This window comes from Eumetopias jubatus, unplaced genomic scaffold (genome assembly GCF_037043125.1).
Source record: "Eumetopias jubatus isolate StellerSeaLion01/CBP00866 unplaced genomic scaffold, mEumJub1_p1.0 scaffold_7, whole genome shotgun sequence".
NCBI classification, from domain to species: domain Eukaryota; kingdom Metazoa; phylum Chordata; class Mammalia; order Carnivora; family Otariidae; genus Eumetopias; species Eumetopias jubatus.
In genome coordinates, this window is record NW_028274813.1 from 124,253,925 (window position 1) to 124,274,578 (window position 20,654).

Below are 20,654 nucleotides of genomic sequence, written 5' to 3' on the forward strand. Positions count from 1 at the left end.
AGAGAAAAGATGAAAAGAAATTGGAGAATTTGCCCAGGATGTCCAGTATCTGGTTATTTCCACAAGGCGCAGTAGAGAGAATGACAGGGAGGAAATAACGTAAATGGTTTTCCGGTCGTGAAGAACATAAATTTCGAGATTGGCAGGGCCTTTCACTGGTGTGCTAGGACTGACTCCTCCTGGCTCATGAGAGCCAGTTTATTAGGCTTTCAGGGATTTTTGCAAGCTATTGCTAAATGCGGTCATTATTAAAAATTAATTATTTCGGGGGCGCCTGGGTGGCTCAGTTGGTTAAAGGTCTGCCTTCGGCTCAGGTCATCATCCCAGAGTCCTGGGATTGAGCCCCATGTTGGGCTCCCAGCTCAGTGGGGACTCTGCTTCTCCCTCTCCCTCTACTCCTCCCCTGCTCGTGTTCTCGCTCGCTCTCTCAAATAAATAAATAAAATCTTTTAAAAAAAATCATGTCCTTAATTAAAAAAATTATTTTGTAGTTACTTTACTATTGTTTATGCTTTTGAGTGTATTTGTATCTATTTTATCTTCATGGTGAAAATACTATCTAGTTAAGCATTACTGCTCATCTTTCGATAGCCCCACATTCAGCGATGTCACGTTGGTACCTTGAAATTGACCATAGCAGTAGGATTTACAGCACAGAAAGTGGCAAGTGCTGCAAATCATGGCTTTTGCCCCCAGATAAATAATTATTAAATTTTTATTAGCTCCATCAACTACCTAATAAAAAAAAAACCCATACTGAAGCACATCATCATGAAATTTTGGAACATTGAGGGGCACCTGGGTGGCTCAGTCGATTGGGTGTTCGACTCTTGATTTTGGCTCAGGTCATGGTCTTGGGGTCATGGGATCAAGCCCCATGTTGGGCTCCATGTGGAACCTCTTTAGGATTCTCTTTCTCCCTCTCTTTGCCCCTCTCCCCCCACGGTCTATCTTTCTTTCTCTAAAATAAATAAATCTTTTAAAAATGAAGTTTTGGAACAATGGGGATAAAGAGAAAATTGTAAAAACTTGTATAAACATATTTCACATGTTAAAAAATAAGCCATCAGCTTCCCAGGGGAATTCTATCAGACATTTAAAGAAGAATTAATACCTATTCTCCTGAAACTGTTCCAAAAAATAGAAATGGAAGGAAAACTTCCGAACTCATTTTATGAGGCCAGCATTACCTTGATCCCAAAACCAGACAAAGACCCCATCAAAAAGGAGAATTACAGACCAATATCCTTGATGAACATGGATGCAAAAATTCTCACCAAAATACTAGCCAATAGGATCCAACAGTACATTAAAAGGATTATTCACCACGACCAAGTGGGATTTATCCCTGGGCTGCAAGGCTGGTTCAACATCCGCAAATCAATCAACGTGATACAATACATTAAGAAAGAACAAGAATCATATGATCCTCTCAATAGATGCAGAAAAAGCATTTGACAAAGTACAGCATCCTTTCTTGATCAAAACTCTTCAGAGTATAGGGATAGAGGGTACATACCTCAATATCATAAAAGCCATCTATGAAAAACCTACAGCGAATATCATTCTCAATGGGGAAAGGCTGAGAGCTTTTCCCCTAAGGTCAGGAACGCGGCAGGGATGTCCACTCTCACCACTGCTGTTCAACATAGTATTAGAAGTCCTAGCCACAGCAATCAGACAACAAAAAGAAATCAAAGGCATCCAAATCGGCAAAGAGGAAGTCAAACTCTCACTCTTTGCAGATGATATGACACTGTATGTGGAAAACCCAAAAGACTCCACCCCAAAACTGCTAGAACTCATACAGGAATTCAGTAAAGTAGCAGGATATAAAATCAATGCACAGAAATCAGTGGCATTCCTATACACCAACAACAAGACAGAAGAGAGACAAATCCAGGAGTCGATCCCATTTACAATTGCACCCAAAACCATTAGATACCTAGGAATAAATCTAACCAAAGAGGCAAAGGATCTGTACTCAGAACACTATAAAATACTCATGAAAGAAATCGAAGAAGACACAAAGAAATGGAAAAACGTTCCACGCTCATGGATTGGGAGAACCAACACTGTGAAGATGTCAATGCTACCTAGAGCAATCTACACATTCAATGCAATCCCCATCAAAATACCATCCACCTTCTTCAAAGAAATGGAACAAATAATCCTAAAATTTGTATGGAACCAGAAGAGACCCCGAATCGCCAGAGGAATATTGAAAAAGAAAAGCAAAGCTGGCAGCATCACAATTCCGGACGTCTAGCTCTATTACAAAGCTGTCATCATCAAGACAGTATGGTACTGGCACAAAAACAGACACATAGATCGATGGAACAGAATCGAGAGCCCAGAAATGGACCCTCAACTCTATGGTCAACTCATCTTTGACAAAGCAGGAAAGAATGTCCAATGGAAAAAAGACAGTCTCTTCAACAAATGGTGTTGGGAAAATTGGACAGCCACATGCAGAAGAATGAAACTGGACCATTTCCTTCACCACACACAAAAATAGACTCCAAATGGTTGAAAGACCTAAACGTGAGGCAGGAGTCCATCAAAATCCTAAAGGAGAACACAGGTAGCAACCTCTTCGACTTCAGCCACAGCAACTTCTTCCTAGAAACATCGCCAAAGGCACGGGAAGCCAGGGCAAAAATGAACTCTTGGGATTTCATCAAGATAAAAAGCTTTTGCACAGCAAAAGAAACAGTCCACAAAACCATAAGACAACCGACAGAATGGGAGAAAATATTTGCAAATGACATGTCAGATAAAGGGCTAGTATCCAAAATCTATAAAGAACTTATCAAACTCAACACCCTAAGAACAAATAATCCAATCAAGAAATGGGCAGAAGACATGAACAGACATTTTTCCAAAGAAGACATCCAAATGGCCAACAGGCACATGAAAAAGTGCTCAACATCGCTCGGCATCAGGGAAATCGAAATCAAAACCTCAATGAGATACCACCTCACACCCGTCAGAATGGCTAAAATTAACAAGTCAGGGAACGACAGATGTTGGCGGGGATGTGGAGAAAGGGGAACCCTCCTACACTGTTGGTGGGAATGCAAGCTGGTGCAACCACTCTGGAAAACAGTATGGAGGTTCCTCAAACAGTTGAAATTAGAGCTACCATTCGATCCAGCAATTGCACTACCGGGTATTTACCCCAAAGATACAAATGTAGGGACCTGAAGGGGTACGTGCACCCCAATGTTTATGGCAGCAATGTCCACAATAGCCAAACTGTGGAAAGAGCCAAGATGTCCATCGACAGATGAATGGATAAAGAAGAGGTGGTATATATACACAATGGAATATTATGCAGCCATCAAAAGGAATGAGATCTTGCCATTTGCAACGACGTGGATGGAACTGGAGGGTGTTGTGCTTAGTGAAATAAGTCAATCAGAGAAAGACATGTATCATATGACCTCTGATATGAGGAATTCTTAATCTCAGGAAACAAACTGAGTGTTACTGGAGTGGTGTGGGGGTGGGAGGGATGGGGTGGTTGGGTGATAGACATTGGGGAGGGTATGTGCTATGGTGAGCGCTGTGAATTGTGCAAGACTGTTGAGTCACAGATCTGTACTTCTGAAACAACGCAACATATTTTAAGAAGAAAAAGAAGAAGATAACAGGAGAGGAAGAATGAAGGGGAGTAAGTCAGAGGGGGAGACGAACCATGAGAGATGATGGACTCTGAAAAACAAACTGAGGGTTCTAGAGGGGAGGGGGGCAGGGGGATGGGTTAGCCTGGTGATGGGTATTAAAGAGGGCACATTCTGCATGGAGCACTGGGTGTTATGCATAAACAATGAATCATGGAACACTACATCAAAAACTATTGATGTAATATATGGTGATTAACATAACAATAAAAAAATAAAAAAATAAGCCATCAGATAGCTTGAAGCCAATAAAACATGCCTTCGGGATTCTGTGAAAAAAATGATTTCCAGTCTAGATATTTTATATCCAATAGGGTGGAACAAAGACATTTTCAGACATGAAAGTTCTCAAAAAATTACCTCTCCTGTACCTTTTCTAGGGAAGCCTCTGGAAAATGTATTTTCCACATAAACCACAAAAGTGTGGTACAGGAAATAGTCTAAAACTGTGTAGTTGGGGGGAAACTGATGGTTTAGGAAAAGGTGGGGAGGAACTGATTAAGTGTAGGAGAGGTTGTGGGACCTAGTACTGGAGGTACTGGAAGGATAATCTCTATGAATTTAAAGTCCCCATGAATTGAAGAGAGGCGTAACTGGGCAGAGTGACCGTGAGCCTAAATGCCAGAGGACGTCCCAGGGATAACTACTTCATGTTTTTGTCAGTGAGGAGCACGGAGAGTGGAGCTGGTGGTGCCGCTGGGGAAGATGAACTGCTTCAACCTAGAGATTGTCGTGGAGGCTGTGACTTTTGATCATCATGGAGCCGTGGGCTAGCCCCCATCATTTGAAGCCAGTGAACTAGGCAAGGCAGAGTGTGGATTATGAGAGGTAGTACTAGATCTTGGCTGAAAAGGAGCTGAAAACCCAGAGTCTTTGATTCCAGCTCATTCAAAGGGAAAGAAAGAAGTTCTCTTTGGCCCAAGATTTAATTTTATGATTTACACTGAGGCTGTGAAAATTACTGTCAAGAGGAGTAACAGAAAAGCAGTACTGAGAGCTAGGCTTTCTCTGGGGGAAACTGAGAACTGTTGATTTCTGTCCAGTATCACAGGTTAATGGTGAAGACAAAAATCAGAACCCATCTCATCAAGCTTTCTAGTCTCCACAAAGTTGGGAACGTTCAAGTTTTTAAATTTATTTCATTAGTTTTCATTCTATTAATTTCAGGGATGAGATGTTATATTTTCTCCCTGGACTAAAAATATTATTTTCCCCTTGAATTTTAAACCATATGATATGCTTTGATGTAGAGATTTTTAAAAATATGTGACTGATATCTGACATTCTTTCTAAGAAACTATGGGAAAGTAAAAAGATTAAAATCAAAATGTGATTACACAAACACAATTATCATTTTGATATATTTCATTTGATATATTTCATCTTTTTTTAGGCCTGAAAAAAAATTTTTTTTTTTAAGATTTTATTTATTTGACAGAGAGCGAGCCAGAGAGCACAAACTGGGGGTGCGGCAGAGGCAGAGGGAGAGGGAGAAGCAGGTTCTCCACTGAGCAGGGAACCCGATGCAGGGCTCTATCCTAGGGATCATGGGATCATGCCCCGAGCTGAAGGCAGACGCTTAACCGACTGAGCCACCCAGGCACCCCTTTTTCTTTGTTTTTTAATCATACTGTGTAGACAGAATGTAGCCTGTTTCTTTTACTTACCATTATGATAAACATTGCCTCTGTGACTGTGTAATCTTTGAAAATTAGTTTTCCAGTAGGTTTTTAATTTTCCGTCCCTTTATCATTATCATAAACAGTGCTGTATTGAATGTGCGCAGAGATTTTTCTGCATGTGGGATTGCTTCCTTCGGGTAAATTTCTAGAAGAGTAGAAATACTTGGTCAAAGGGTATTAAATTTATTATTCATGCCAGTTGTGGGAAATAATTGCTCTGTTGTTATTACTAAAAGTAAGTGAGATACGTGACTCTGTGTCCATGTTTCTGGTCTTTAGATACTGATGTTTCCGTGGGAGTACAGGCAGCTAGCTCCCAGACTTGAAACGAGGGATGAAGAATTTGTCGAAAGTTTTGATGAAAGTTGGCTTATAACTGATCCCAAGAAGAGTCAGAGAGAGGCTGCTCTTCTCCTTGGGATTCTCTGCTCTCTACAACTCCTTTCTAATGCAAGCTGAGGCTGTTATTTGGGGGAAGTAGATTTGAGTAGAAGTGTTGTCATAGAATAGTTACACTCATTTTAAACTTACTTGGAGAGTCTTTGTTAACTTTTCTAAAGTAATTTAATGTTCCCACTTCAAATTCTATTTTCTGGTTTTTGAGAATATTTGTAGCCAGGCAGATTTGAGATGTATGAAAGTTCTGACTTCCTTCACTATCTAGATTTCTATTTACAGAATGAGTTGTTTTTAGACATGTTTTATCAATTTAAAATCCAAGGCAGCTTTGCGTGCCTGCTAACGCAGCCTTCCTCACTGGTGCTTTATTTTAGGTTTAAAGACACTATTGTAAATGCCAAGTATGGAGGGCACACAGAGGCAGTGCGCCGGCTGCTGGGCCAGCTCCCCATCAGTGCACAGTCTTACAGCGGTAGCCCCTACCTTGATTTGTCTCTCTTCAGCTACGATGACAAGTGGGTGTCTGTCATGGAGCGACCCAAGACTTGTGGAGATCACCCTATCAGGTACACCATCACTGCTTCAGCTGCTAACTGCCTAAGGGCTAAAGATGGCCTGCTTTCTCTCTCTCTCTCCTTGGACCTCATTCCACTGTGACTGTGCCCACTTGTACTCATGGGTTGAATTGGAAGGACAGGCTGTTTCTATAATGTGGTGAGTGCTTTTGATCATGTAGGCACTGGTCTCATAAATTAAGTAGTTCTGCTCTTTGCAAAACATCCAATTTCAGATAAGTGTTGTTCCCTTTTAAAGGTATCCAGGGTAGGAAACCACACACCATTTCGTAATAGTGTTTATAGTTGAGACTTTCTAATTTTATTTCACTCAAATTCTTTTATCCCCTCATGTTATTTAGTAGAAAAGATAGCAGAGATAATTTGGGGGAACAGGCAGGTTTTGGAGAAACTCATGCTTCCTCACTTGAGAAATTTTGGAATGTAGACTACTGTGTTATTGCTAGAACCTTGAAAACTAAGCAGTCCTTCCCTCACAAATGTCCACTCCACAGACCCCCCCGCCTCCGTTTTGGGAGCTTGTGTTGTTCTGTGTGCTGTGTTAGGTCCTAGGGAGAGGAACTGGTACCACCACCACCCGTGGGGTGATTTCAGGGGAGGTGTGTTCCTGGAACCCTTAGCTGGAGAGTGGAAGGCCTTTTCATATGGAAACAGTGGTGGGTAGTGTTTCATGATCCAGCTTCATTGTATATTAAATAGGCTTGTGTAACACATTCTAAACAGTTAATCACCTCTGATGGTATTTCCTTTGGAAAATTGCAGTCATGTTCCAAAAACCAGTTAACTTTTTTTTTAAATTACAGAATTTATTTATAAATTATAAATATATAAATTTATTTTTTTAAACACATAAAACGTGGAAGAGTATAATGAACCTGCATGTACCCATCACCCAATTTTAACAGTTACCAGCTCATGGTCAATGTTGTCATCTCTTTCCACCCACTCCCCACCCCCTCAACTGCCACCCTTGATTATTCTGAAGCAAATCCCAGATTTTATAGCATTTTACTCATAGATATTTTGGCATGAATTTCTAAAAGATAAGAACTTAGAAAAATATAACCTCCATACCATTATTCTATCTTAAGAAAACTATCAGAACTTTATGACGACCACCAAGTACCTAGTTTTCACATTTTCCTGCTGTCTTGTAAATATTCTTTTTATGGTTCCATTTGTTCCCATCAGGATCATACATTGCGTTTGGTCGCCACTCCCTTAAGTCCATTTTATCCTATAGGTTCTGCTTCCCTCTTATTTTCCTGGCAGTGAAATTGTCCTGTAGTGTTGCCCACATTCTGGAGTCTGCTCACTGCATCCCTGGGGGAGTATTTACGATTTCTCTCATCCTCGCACATTTCCTGTGAACTGGTAGTTAGATTTAGAAGCTCAAACGACTCACTTTACCTTACAAGCCCTTTGTGTGTTGGGGACTGTGTGGGTAAGGTGACTGGTTTTCACACATAAAAGGATATCACGGGCCTCATTTGATATTGTCAAGGTAGCATGAGATACATTCCTCTCCTTTCTAACCTGCCTTTCTAGTTTGAAAAGAGAGTAACCTAAGTAACAAATTTGGAAATGCCTATTGCTGCTGACTAAAGGGGTTTTTCACTTATTTTTAATTTAAAATGAGAAATGTGAGGATACTAAAGGCTTTGGAAGAGGAAATGCCATGACTTGAACACCTGTATCGTATGTTCCATTCTAGTCCTTGTCACTATGCATGTTCACATGGACATTGTTGTAATCCTGGTTCGCGTCGTTCTTTGTAGCCTGCTTTTTGTGTGTGTTACATAGTCCTCAGAGTTACAGTCCTAATGACAGCACATTATTCCCTCAGTTAGATGTACCGCAGTTGATTGAACTAGTCCCCTGTCACGGAGCCTTTATTCTCCTGCATTTTTACATGGGAGCTGTGCTAGAGTCACTGTCTTTATCCATATCACTATGTCCTCCATTTAAATTAAATTCTGAGGATATAAATTCATGGAAATGGGATTATTGAGTCAGAGGCCATGAATATCTTTATATCTGCCATACGTTTGCTTTCCGAAAGGGAAGTTATAGACCTCTGTAATTCAGAGCTCTTCATTTTCTGGACTTCCCTTAATTCAGCCCCAACCCCTAAACATCTCTAGTTCCTGATACCCAAGGACACTTATTTTGCTTATGGGAAAATGTCTTTAAGCATGGGGATGAATGGAAGTATTAGATGAAAAATGAACAACTACTTAGTATTTTGTTTTTGTGTGTGAAAAAGAAGGACCTTCCGAAAGAATATATTCTTAAAAATGAAAAACTCACATATGGGCCCAGATCTGCACTGTCCTGGATAGTAACCACTCACCACATGTGGTTGTTAAGCGCTTAAAATGTGACTAGTCCATATTGAGACGTGCTCACGTGTCACACATCAGATTTCAAAGGCTTAATACAAAAAAGCGAATGTGAAATAGCTCATTAATTTTTTTTACCTGGATTATAGGTTGAAACAATAATATTTTGATACCAGTATTGGCTTAAATAAAATATATTACTAAAATTAATTTCACCTTTCTCTTTTTACCTTTTTTAATGTGGCTCCCTAGAAATTTAAAAGTATACATGTGGCTTGCATTTCATTTCTAGCCTGACCTAGACAGTCTTGGGGCAGCTTTTCTGGAAACGGGGAGGCCGTAGTTAAGGCTATGACTAAGGGTCATCTTGGGAAAGAGAAATGACCCAGTGATTCAGGACAGCACGGTAAAATTCATAATGCCCTTGTGCATAAGATGAGCTGCTCAGACAAAGGTGGTTTTGCATTTCTGGTAACCTGGGGCCGATGTAAGAGGAGATACTGTAAGATTAAATAACGAGTTGCCGCATTCCTGTGCTGTGCAGGTTTCAAGATGGTGGTGACTATCTATACCGTCTTCTCTTTCTCTCCTTGTTCTGTTCAGGTTCTATGCCCGGGACTCTGGTCTGCTCAAGTTTGAGATCCAGGCAGGCTTACTGGGCCGCCCCATCAACCACACAGTGCGACGCCTTGTTGCCTTCACCTTTCACCCGTTTGAGCCTTTTGCTATTTCAGTGCAGAGGACTAATGCTGAGTATGTTGTCAACTTCCATATGCGACACTGCTGCACGTAGGTGCCTCGCCAAAGCCCAATTATCTGGTCTTCCAGGACATTGCCCCCTGCTTATCTCGGTGGACTCTGAAGCAAGAGCTCCTGGCTGCCAGCTTTGTCGGTTCCAGACTGTGGTACCTCACATGGGGAGAGCCAGAGAGAGGAGCGAGGTGGCTCAGCCTAATGGAATCGTTATCGTCTCCGACTACTGATTGACTGAAAGTCCTCTGGTCTTTTCCCTGTGGGAATGTCCAGCATTAATTAAGTCCATTTAATTTTTGTCTTATTTTGCATTTTATTGCAAAGGGACAGCCCCTTGGCGTCCGTGCTTTGGCATTAGGGTATATGCAGTCTGAAGCGGGGATGTCTTGTTGACTCACGGGAACTGTGCACATCCTTCCATGTGGCCGACAACAGGGCTGTCTTTATAAAAAAAAAAAAATAATAAAGCCTTGGTATTTTCTTACTTAGATATATCCCGTTTGATGATTGCCTTATGTCCTGATCTCACCGAATGCTTTTCACCTCCATGGGTTCCGGGAAGCCCTGTGAAAGGGGCCGGAGGCCGTGGCTCCAGCAGGCACCCTGGGGAGAACTTAGTGGTGTGTGCCAGTGTGGAAGAGCGTTCTCGGCCAGGACTGTTTCCTTCCCTGGGGTTTTCTCCTGGTAATTGTTACAGCTGGAGGAACTGGGCATAATTGCACATTGTCATGAGGAAGCATGCTCCCATCTGTACCGTCTGTGTCATGCGGGTGGAGGAGTGAGCGGTTCTCTTTGGCCACAGCAGAGACAGACGCTGTGTAGCACGTACAGCGACTGGGGAGAGAGCTGGCAGGCTCCTGGCGTCGTGGAAGACATCAGACCGGTTGTTCCTGGACGACTGAGCCATCACAGCTCCTACAGACACCTGCTGGGCCCCAGCCCACCTCCTTCTGTACAGTCTTGGCTGGTGTCCTCCAGCGGCCTGGTCAGGCTGTTTATGCTTCATGTGCGTAATGTATCCACCATTTATGTAGTAAGCTTGTTCAGTAACCTCTGACTTTGAAAGCAGCCTCAAAATGTTGGGTTTCAGAGCAGGTTGTGAAAGGTGCTGTGGATGCAGATGGATTCTGTATCCCTCTGACATCCCTTGGGGACGTGACAAATGTGGTGAGAGACACTGAGCCCCACTAAAAGCAATTCAGCTCATTTCATCATCTTTGGTATCGAACAGCTAAATTCACTCTCATTCAGCATTCAACGCAGGATTTGAGCACCGAGTATGAGGCAGGTAGGTGCTATGCTCTGATGTGGGGGTTGAGGAGAGACAGAGAGAATTTTAATGCAGAACCGCCAAAGCCCCTATAGCGGTTGTCTGGGAATGGTGGAGGAGGATGAAGGAAAGCTCTGCTGGTGAAGGGACACTGGAACTGGATAAATGGGAGTGTGTTGTGTGAACCAGGGCCGAGGACAAACGTTTCAAGGAGAGCTCCAGCATGCCCAGAGGCGTAGAAGCACGAAAAGGCCCGTCAGGGCTGTGGAATGGTAAATAACAGGGCTGCGGCACCAGCTGCGGGGGAATCCAGGGGAATGTGGCCGAATCGTGAAGAAGAGTCTTGTGCGTGGTGCTAGGGTTTTGTGCAGTGGAAGAACTAATCCGAATTTCACAAAGACCATGTTGAGCAGTCCGGCAGTCAGGGGCACTAGAGACTGGAAATGAGCCGACAAGCCTGTAGGTGGTAATCCAAAGGAGAACGGGAGGGTTAGGATGACATCCCTGGGCGGCACCGGGAAGGGTGAAATACTGAGGCATCCTCCTAGATTCTTTGTAGGTCATCACAAAATCAGGGTCCCACAGCAGTCACGTTTGTGGGGCTCAAGGAATCTTTCCTTGTAGACGCACTTTACCTGCAGCTTCGTCTTTGTACTGGGTCGATCAGTTGTGCCTGAGTGACTCGCAGCGTGGAAAGAGCACGGAGTGTGAAGTCACTTGGGCCTCATTGTGAATCCCCTCCTTCCTGCCCATTGGCTCTGTGACCCTGGGCCCATTTCCTAGCCTTTTTGAAGCTCAGTTTGTACTCCCCTCCACCTACTCATCCACTCTCCTGGTCGTATCTTTCATTACCTCTGAATACTGAGAGGTCCTCGTGTACCTTCCTCATCTGTTTACTCTCCCACGATCTGGAATTGCTGCTGGACACCTTCATTTCTCTTCACAGCTCCTCCTCCCGTTTCTCATGAACACCTTGCCCCCCACTCCGTGCCAGAAATAGAAACAAGTGGGAATTCCCTTGTCTTTCACCATATCAAGCACGCGACTTGGCGTGTGCGCTCCTTCCCCGCCTTTCCTCCCGAGGGAAGTAGCCCTGCTTCTAGAGCAGGCCAACCCCTCCACCTGCTCACTGAATCTTCTCTCTTCTTGACTTTTCCGTGTCTTCGCTCCCACGATGATTCTTTCCTGCGTCTTCCTCTTGCTAGGTCATTCCTGTCAGCACGTTAGATACCCTCTAGGATCTTCTTCCCTTAAAACCTCCTGCTTTGGCCTCTTTTCCCACGTTAGTTACCGCCCATCTCTCTGTTACCCCTCACAGAAAAGCTCAGGAGAGTTGTCCAGATTAAACGCTGTCACCCCACCACGTTCCACTTTTCCTCTGCCGGCCCCACATAGGCCTCAGACCTCCCGCTCCACTGACACTTGTGTCCAAGTGACTCCATGGTGCCAGTTCTGCGCTCACCCCTTTCCCTCTCCTACTCAGCCTCCCGACATTGGGCATAACTCATTTCTCTATCAAGAACCACTCGCTTCTCTTGGTTTCCAGGACAGTATGTGTTCCGGTTTTCTTCCTGCCTTGCTCATTGTTGCTTTTTGGTTCCTGTGCTGGCTTCTCCTTTTCGGTTCTACGTGTAGATACCAAGTGCCCCAACCCTTGGCCTTGGATCCTCACTTCATTTCCTCTGTATGTAATTTCTTTAATTGATTTCTTCCATTCCCCAGGTCTTAAATTCTAGCTATATGCTGATGTGTCTCAAAATTGTAACTCCAGCCCTGACCCCTCCCTTGATCTCCAAATTCCTATACCCCGTGGCTTACATGGCATCTTCATTTGAATGTCTAATAGGTGTTTCAAAACCAGCACATCGAAAACAGTGCTCTTGATTCCCACCGCCACCCCCCCAACCTGTTTTTCCTTCAAGAACTACCATATGGCTTCAGTGTCTACCCATTTACGTCAGGCAATAACTTAGGAACTGTTTTCAGTTTTCCCTTTTTCCATCCCCTTCCTCTCCCCACACCACCCACACCTCTGACTTCACTCTGGGGATATGCATGTCCTGAGCAGTCTAAACTAATCATGGTAATCCTATACTCCTTGTTAGTGACCAGAACTAGAACTAGGTCAAGAGCAGTTGGCAGAAGGGATGAGTTTACAAATGTCATGTGACTTAAGTCAGGTCAATGATACCGTGAGGTAAAGGTTTCTGGAATTGCTGGGGGAACATTTCTCTTTTGAAAATGTCAGTGGGGAACCGTGTAGCCTCTAGTTCCACTATCCACCACCCATGATCCTGTCCAAAAAGAATCAGCCTGAGGAGGAAGCTGACCTGGAGGGCAGAATGGAGAGAGGAAAGAACCTGGATCATAGAGGACACGGTTGCCTGGATCACACAACCTTGAAACCCACCTTACAGCTGGATTTCCAGTTCTGTGAGACAATAAGTTTCCATTCTGTTTAAGGCACTTCGAATTGGGTTTTTTGTTTCTTATAATTGAAAGCAAATTAATGGATGCAAAGAGGAAGGCTGGTCCCCTGTGGAAAGAGTCATGAAATTCCAGCTGGCTGGGTACCTTCTTAGATTGGGTTTGAAAAGGCCCAATTATGATTCCTGTTCTTGGATTTGTGTAAGATTCCTGGCTTGCCTGTAGCCCCCTGCATCCATACCTCAGATGGCCTCTTGTACCTGAAAGGATGTAACTAAAATGAGAAAGCATTCAGCTCATGGAGCACTTGGCCCATATGAAGTTCACAACCCCTACGTGTTCATATTAACTTTGTTTCTGAAGGATTTAAGGCTGCTCTCAGTAAATTCTAGTGCCTTCTCTCTACAGGTGTCCAGTGAATCTCAAGAATCTTTGGAGAAACAAGTTCTTTGGAACCAAAATGTTTAAGAAAAGCAGAGACTTCCAGGGATACCTCTTTCAGATCTCAGTTCTTCCCTGAAACTCTCTCCTCTCATCCCTACTCTGCAGGGGCCGGCATGTCAATGATCAGTGCCAAGTTGCTCTGGACCTTTGAGAGAAAGGCTCCATTTGAATTCAGCAAAACCTCTTTCATTCCGAGTCCTTGTGGAGACGCACAGTGTAAATCAGTGAAAAGCCTAAATTAGATAATTTTTAAAAGAACAGTAGCTTCATTATTTTCAAGTACACCGAGTAACTCCATCTCAGCCATGAAGTGTTCCTTTGTAGAAGCCCTTAGAGACTTTTCCTTAATGAATGGATTATAATTATTGGTAATCAGCATAACAGTTCTCTGCACTACGTGCCTCGAAAGGAATTGAGCCTGTTGAGTGATTTTGATGTCCCAGAGGGCAATTTTATTCACAACATTCATCTGCTCAGTGTATACCCTTTGTGGTTGTAACCCTCTGTTGCTTAAAAAGAAAAGAAGAAAAATTCTGAAGACTCTCTCCATCACACGACATTTGATTATCAGAAGCAGAAATAGTGCAGGAGGAGAGAGATACCTCGTTCTTTACCTGTGGTGTCCTGACAGAACTGCGGGAAGAGCTCAGGCTTGCGAGTGGGGCCAGGTGCAAACCCTGGGCTTCATAAAAGAATTCGAGTTCTAGCTTTTCTGTAAAATGGGCTGACGTCTACTTTGCAGGGCTGATGTGAGCACTAAATGAGTATTAAAGCTCTAAATACAGTAAGTACTTAATAAATGCTAGCTGCCTTTCTCTAGATTCCTTGGTCTGTGTGGGAGGCTCATGCCTCTTTCATGTCAGAGAGACTGTGCTCAGCCCTGATGGTGCCTCTTCGTTCCTTGCTGATCGAGAAGCATGAGCTTGCCCCTTCTCCAGGCCCAACCCTTGCACAGGAGACCAGGGGCTTTTGAGGTGGGGTCTTTCTGCGGCTGCGGCCTCTGTCCCCGGCAGACCCATGTCTGAGAAGACCAGAACATCCCTGACCCTCTTTGCAGCCAAACACATTGGATGAAAAGGAGCCTTGTTTGCTGAGAGTTTGTTGTTGTTGACTGTGAACATGTATTAAGCATTTACTGTGGGGCCAGAAGCTAGGTAAGCACCTTATATCGGAAGGTGTTCCTTTATTTCATCAATTTGGGGATGCATTTTTCAGGATTGGAGAGTGTATCTAATATCAGTGTCTTATCAGTGATGCTAGACAGTGACTGTGACGTCACTGTTGTCACATGTTCATGTGACACACTTGTCGTCAGCCCTGTTGAGTAATATGCATTGGGGATACCGTGTGCATGCTATTTAAAATGTCTTCAAAAAGATTACACTGTGATTTGGTGCTGAAATGAAAGGTTATTTTGTATACAGAAAGGTACAGATGCAGAGTAGCGTGGTTAATTTTGGTATTAGTGAAGCAAAGGTTTCCCACTGAAGGAATGAACGTGAGGCCATATATTTTTGCAAAGCAGCAACCGGGGCTTTTTGGAACTAAGAAAGAAAGCAAGATAACTACTGGCAAATGAGGTTTTATTGGCATGCTGATATTAGTGCACAAGGATTGCCTATCAAACACCAAACAGGGCACATGAATGAAGGGGAAGTTGTCACATGCCTTGGAATAAATGGAAGAAGTTTTAATGCAGTGAGAGGCCTGGTGTGACCAATTCATGCAAAGCACAGGACTAATCACTAAGGTGTGAACCAAAATTGTCGGAAACTTCATGCTGATTTTGAACAGAAGCTGATTAACTTCCAGGGGCCATGTGATTCCAAATAGGAAGAAGATGACACTAGAGCTGAAGTCAGGTGAAAAATGCTGACACTGGCTGTTCTTCAGCATGCCCCTCCTGCCTCTAACTCCAAAAAAGGCCTAAAATGCTCTTTGCATAAGTATATATTTTAAGGCTCCTAGGACTTGTTTTAATTCGACACACAGACATGGAAATGACTGTCATGAAGGAAGAAGTCTGTTTTCCTTACAGGTCTCTAGACACAGGAGGCGTGGCGTGCCTTGCTTCCGTGGGGAAGCACCTGGGTCACTCAGGAGGTAGGGGAGCCAGGGGAAATGTAGGTGAGAGCCTTTATTGTGGTTTCTTTTTCTTTTTCTTTTTTTTTTTTAGAACTTTTTTTAAAGATTTTGTTAGAGAGCATGAGCGGGGGGAGAGGGGACAGAGGCAGAGGGAGAAGCAGGCTCCCCACTCAGCAGGGAGCCCGATGCGGGACTTGATCCCAGGACCCTTGAGATCATGACCTGAGCCAAAGGCAGATGCTTAACCGACTGAGCCACCCAGGCTCCCTTTATTGTGGTTTCTATAAGAAGGAACAGGGCAAGGTTGGCTAGTGGGAATAATTTTGGTGGGCTCTGGAACATAGGGACTGTTCCTAGTTGTCTGATACCTGGCTCTGAGGTATTAGGGCAGCCAGACAGTGGCCCAGAGTGTAAGATTACAATAAAGGAGGTGGTTGGGGGTATTGGCTCTGGATTGGTTGGTGTGCAAATAAAGGCACACTCCCAGGTGAGTCGTTTGCTATCTCTAGGAATTAGCTAACCCTGGGAGGGCCAGTCCCTATAGGGTCAGGGAGGTCCTAACATGTCAAAGCATCAAAAAATAGAAGGCATGGTTAGTACAGTATAAAATAGCAGTTCCAAGTAATAAGAAAGCCTTGTCATGGTATTGTTATCTGGGTTCTTTTTTGTTAGTGACACATTGTTGGTAGCCAGCCTCCAAGATGGCCCATCATGTTTCCATCTCCTAGATTTATTCTCTTGTGTCGTTCCCTCCCACATTGGATCTGGGTTGGTCTGTCTGTGTAACTAATACAAAACAGCAGAAGTGTGAGCTGGTTACTTTCAAGCCCAGGTTATAAAAGGCATTTCAGGGCTAGGCTTCTGCGTCTACTCTACTCCCAGCCCCCCACCCCTCCTTGAATCACTCACTCAGGGAAACCAGCTGTCATGAGGACATTCAGGCAACCTTCTGGAGAGACCCACTTGGCTTCTTGCTAATAGCCATGTGAGAGAGACCTTTTGGAAGTGGATCCTTCAGCCTCAATCAAGCCAATGGATGACTGCTGCCTCAGGGGAAACCCTGAAGAGGAACCACCCAGCCAAGCCACACTCAGCACAGAGTCTGCTTGGGATTCTCTCCCTCTGCCCCTGCCCCACGCCCCCGTCTCTCTAAAATAAATAAATAAATAAATATTAAAAAAAAATTCTCCCTCTGCCCCTCCCACTCATGTGCACATTCTCTCTAAAATAAATAAAGAAATCTTAAAAAAAAAAAAAGCCACCTAGCCAAGCCACTTACAGATTCTTGACTCTCAGAGATTGTGTGAGATAAACGTTTTATGCTGCTGAATTTGGGGGGTAATTTGTCATATAACAATATATAATTAACACACAAATTATGGTATGTTTTGCAATATAACACCTTGTATTTGAAAAATGCTGAGACTAAGTGATTTGCTCATCATTACGTAGGTGAAACTGTAATCCAGCCCGTGTCAGAATCCATTCAAATCCTGGATTTATATAGGTCTAAACTGGTATTTTACTGATTACCAATAACATCAGTAGTGAATTCTGATGTTTTTGTGCTTCTGTATCCACTCCTTCCCTTACAGGGGGCACGACCAACAAAGGTATCTTTTATTTGAGGTTGAAAATATATTCCACATATTTCTCCCTCTTCACTCTAGTGTGTAGGTTGGCTTATTTGTTCACTTATGTATTTCAATTTTATTGAGGACCTACAAAGTGCCAGGAACTAAGAACATAAGAATTTGTAAGTTCTAGACCCCAGCCTTTGAGTTTCTGAAAATGTTTCCAAATACAGCTACATGTCCGAGATACCGCAGGTTCCTTCCACGGCACTGAAAGAAAAGGAGTATCCCGATAAAACGAGTCGAATGTTTTTGTTTGCCTGTGCATATACAAGCTAGGTTTGCATTATGCTACAGTCTGTTAAATGTGCAAAGTATGGCTAAATAATGCTGTCGTCTGTGCTTTCGGTGAGTTGTAATGTTTTTGCTGGTGGAGGGTCTTGCCTTGGACTGGTGGGTGCTGAAGGTTGGGGCGGTTTCTTAAAATAAGGCAACAGTGAAGTTTGCTGCATCGATTTGACTCTTCCTGTCATGAACGATTTCTCTGTAGCAGGCAATGCCGTTTGATAGCCTCTTTCCCACAGTCCAACTTCTCTCAGAATTGGAGTCTGTCCTCTCAAACCCTGCTGCTGCTTTTTCAACTAAGTGTATGTAATATTCTAAATCCTTTGTTGTCAGCCCACAGCCTCTCCGCCAGGAGTCGATCCCATCGCAAGAAACCACTTTCTTTGCTCTTCCACAAGAAGCAGCTCCTCCTCCGTTCGAGTTTGACCGTGAGATCACAGCAGTTCAGTCCCACCTTGAGGCTCCACTAGTAATTCTAGTTCTCTTGCTGTTTCCACCACATCTGCAGTGACTTCCTCCACAGACGTCATGAACCCCTCAAAGTCATCCACGAGGGTTGGAATCAACTTCTTCCAAACTCTGTTAATATTGACATATTGATATTTTGACCTCTTTCTATAAATCGCGAATGTTCTTAATGGCATCCAGAATGGTGAATCCCTTCCAGAAGGTCTTCAGTTTACTCTGTCCAGATCCAGCAGAGGAATCACTATCTATGGCAGCTATAGTCTTATGAAATTTATTCAGTAATAAGACTTGAAAGTCGAAATTACTTCTAGACCCATGGGCTGCAGAACGTTGTATCAGCAGGTGTGCAAAGAACATCAGTCTCCTCGTACATCTCCGTCAGAGCTCCCGGGGGACCAGGTGCATTGTCAATGAGCAGTAATATCTTGACAGGAATCTTCTGAGCAGTAGGCCTCAACAGTGAGCTTGAAATATTTAGTGTACCATGTTGTAAACATACGTACTGTCCGGGTTTTGTTGTTCCATTGACAGAGCCCAGGCAGAGTGGATTTAGCATAATTCTTTGGGTCCCCAGGATTTTCAGAACGGTACATGAGCACAGGCTTCAGCTTAAAGTCAGCGTCTGCATTAGCCCCTAACGATAGAGTCAGCCCAACCTTTGAAGCTTTGTAACCAGGCCCTGACCCTCCCTCTCGGGCTGTGAAAGTCCTAGATGGCATCATCTTCTGACAGAAGGCTAGTTGGTCCACACTGAAAATCCGTTGCGTTGTGGAACCACCTTCATGAATGATCTCCGCTAGAGCTTCCGGAGACCTCGCTGCTGCTTCTCCATCAGCCCTTGCTGCTTCACCTTGCAGTTTGATGTTGTGGAGACGGCGTCTTTCCTTAAACCTCACGAACCAACTCTGCTAGCTTCAGACTTGTCTTCTGCAGCTTCGTCCCCTCTCTCCGCCTTCACAGAACTGAAGAGAGTGAGGCCTTGCTCCGGACTAGGCTTTGGCTTAAGGGGATGTTGTGGCTGTTGGAGCTTCTGTCCAGACCACTAAGACTTTGTCCATATCAGCAGTAAGGCTGTTTCACTTTGTTATCATTCGTGGGTTCACTGGCATAGCACTTGTAATGTCCTTCCAGAACTCTTCCTTTGCATTCACAACTTGTCTGTTTGGGGCAAGCGGCCTGGCTCTCGGCTTATCTAGACTTTCAACACACCTTCCTCTCACTGAGCCTAATCATTTCTAGCTTTTGAAATGAGAGATGTGTGACTCTTCCTTTCACTTGGGCACTTAGAGGCTATCGTCGGGTTGTTAATTGGCCTACTTTCAAGTAGGAATCAGGGACGCCCGAGGAGAGGGGGAGAGAGGGGTGAACAGCTGGTGGACGGAGCAGTCCGAACACACACAAAACCATTACATAACATCAAAGATCATGGATCACAGATCGTCCTAAAATAATAATAATGAAAAACTCTGAACTATTGCGCGATTACCAAATGTGACACAGAGGCTCAAAGTGAGCAAATGCTATTAGAACAATGGCGCCAATAAACTTGCTAGGCTTGGGGTTGCCCTGTGAAACTGCGGTGTCTGAGGAATACCGTAATATGACGTATGCCTGAGCCTTTCTCCCTATCTGTGAAAGTGGGAGGTGCCCTGGCGTTGCTCTGGCTCTCTCATCGCACCATCCGTGAAGCTGCCAGGTAACCAGAGTCTGAGCGCGGAGTTGGAAAGGAGCCACGGGGTGGATGGCCGTGTTGTGGGAGCCCACGGCTTCTCTGTGTCTTGTTTTACTAACTCTGACGATGAAGGCCTGGCTGCCACCAGAAGCGGGGTTCCCGGGCCCCGTGATGCACGTCCTGTTCATCTTCCTCCGACCAGAGATATCCTCGTCATCAGCTACTGTTTCTCTTCCAAACTTAGTAATTAACTTGCCAGGGTTAGGAGAGGAGACTGTCACTTAGCTTCAGTTAATTGTTGAAAGAACAGAGAGGGGTCTGTGTTTCTACTAAAAGGGGGAAAAAAAAAGGGAGGGATTGGAAATATTCTGAATGGGGGAACGCAGAAGGAAAATAAAGGTGATTTTCAAACTCAGTTTCTTCTCCCTTGTCTTTAAAGGTTTTTTTTTGGCGGGGGGTGTTAGGAGGTTTTAAATCTGTCCTTAAGGAAGGATGTATTACTCAGAATAAATTGCCTCTAGATTGTTTTCCAAAGTCAGTTGTTAAAAAAAATTTTTTTAAATGTCAATCTGGTTAAAATTTTTTTTAAGAATAAAGCTTATCTGGGGAGCCTGGGTGGCTCAGTTGGTTAAGCAACTGCCTTCGGCTCAGGTCATGATCCTGGAGTCCCGGGATCGAGTCCCACATCGGGCTCCCTGCTCAGCGGGGAGTCTGCTTCTCCCTCTGACCCTCTTCCATCTCATGCTGTCTCTCTCTCATTCTCTCTCTCTCAAATAAATAAATAAAATCTTTAAAAAAAAAAAAGAATAAATCTTATCTGATTGTCAACCCAGGGTAGGTTACAGATAAAATCGAGGTAGTGGGCATGTTAGAATCTTGAGGGAAGTTTCTTTTGAAAAAACAAGTAGATATTTTTATTGGGAGAATGAAAA

The 20,654-nt window shown here is 43.8% G+C and overlaps 1 protein-coding gene across 5 annotated transcripts in view; it reads left to right on the forward strand.

Annotated features, from left to right (window-relative positions):
- DET1 (DET1 partner of COP1 E3 ubiquitin ligase) overlaps positions 1 to 20,137 on the forward strand; it is a 34,142-nt gene extending 14,005 nt beyond the window's left edge. For 2 of the 5 annotated variants that reach the window (XM_028122173.2, XM_028122176.2), the window contains 2 exons: positions 6,142 to 6,333; positions 9,288 to 9,921. In XM_028122173.2, the coding sequence (XP_027977974.1) occupies positions 6,142 to 6,333; positions 9,288 to 9,477 (382 nt within the window). In that variant the 3' untranslated portion in view covers positions 9,478 to 9,921. Of the gene's footprint in view, positions 1 to 6,141; positions 6,334 to 9,287; positions 9,922 to 13,542; positions 16,804 to 17,915 lie in introns of those variants that run through there. The other 3 variants (XR_003612122.2, XM_028122175.2, XM_088024948.1) reach the window with 3 other exon arrangements.
- The last annotated feature ends 517 nt before the right edge of the window (positions 20,138 to 20,654 follow it).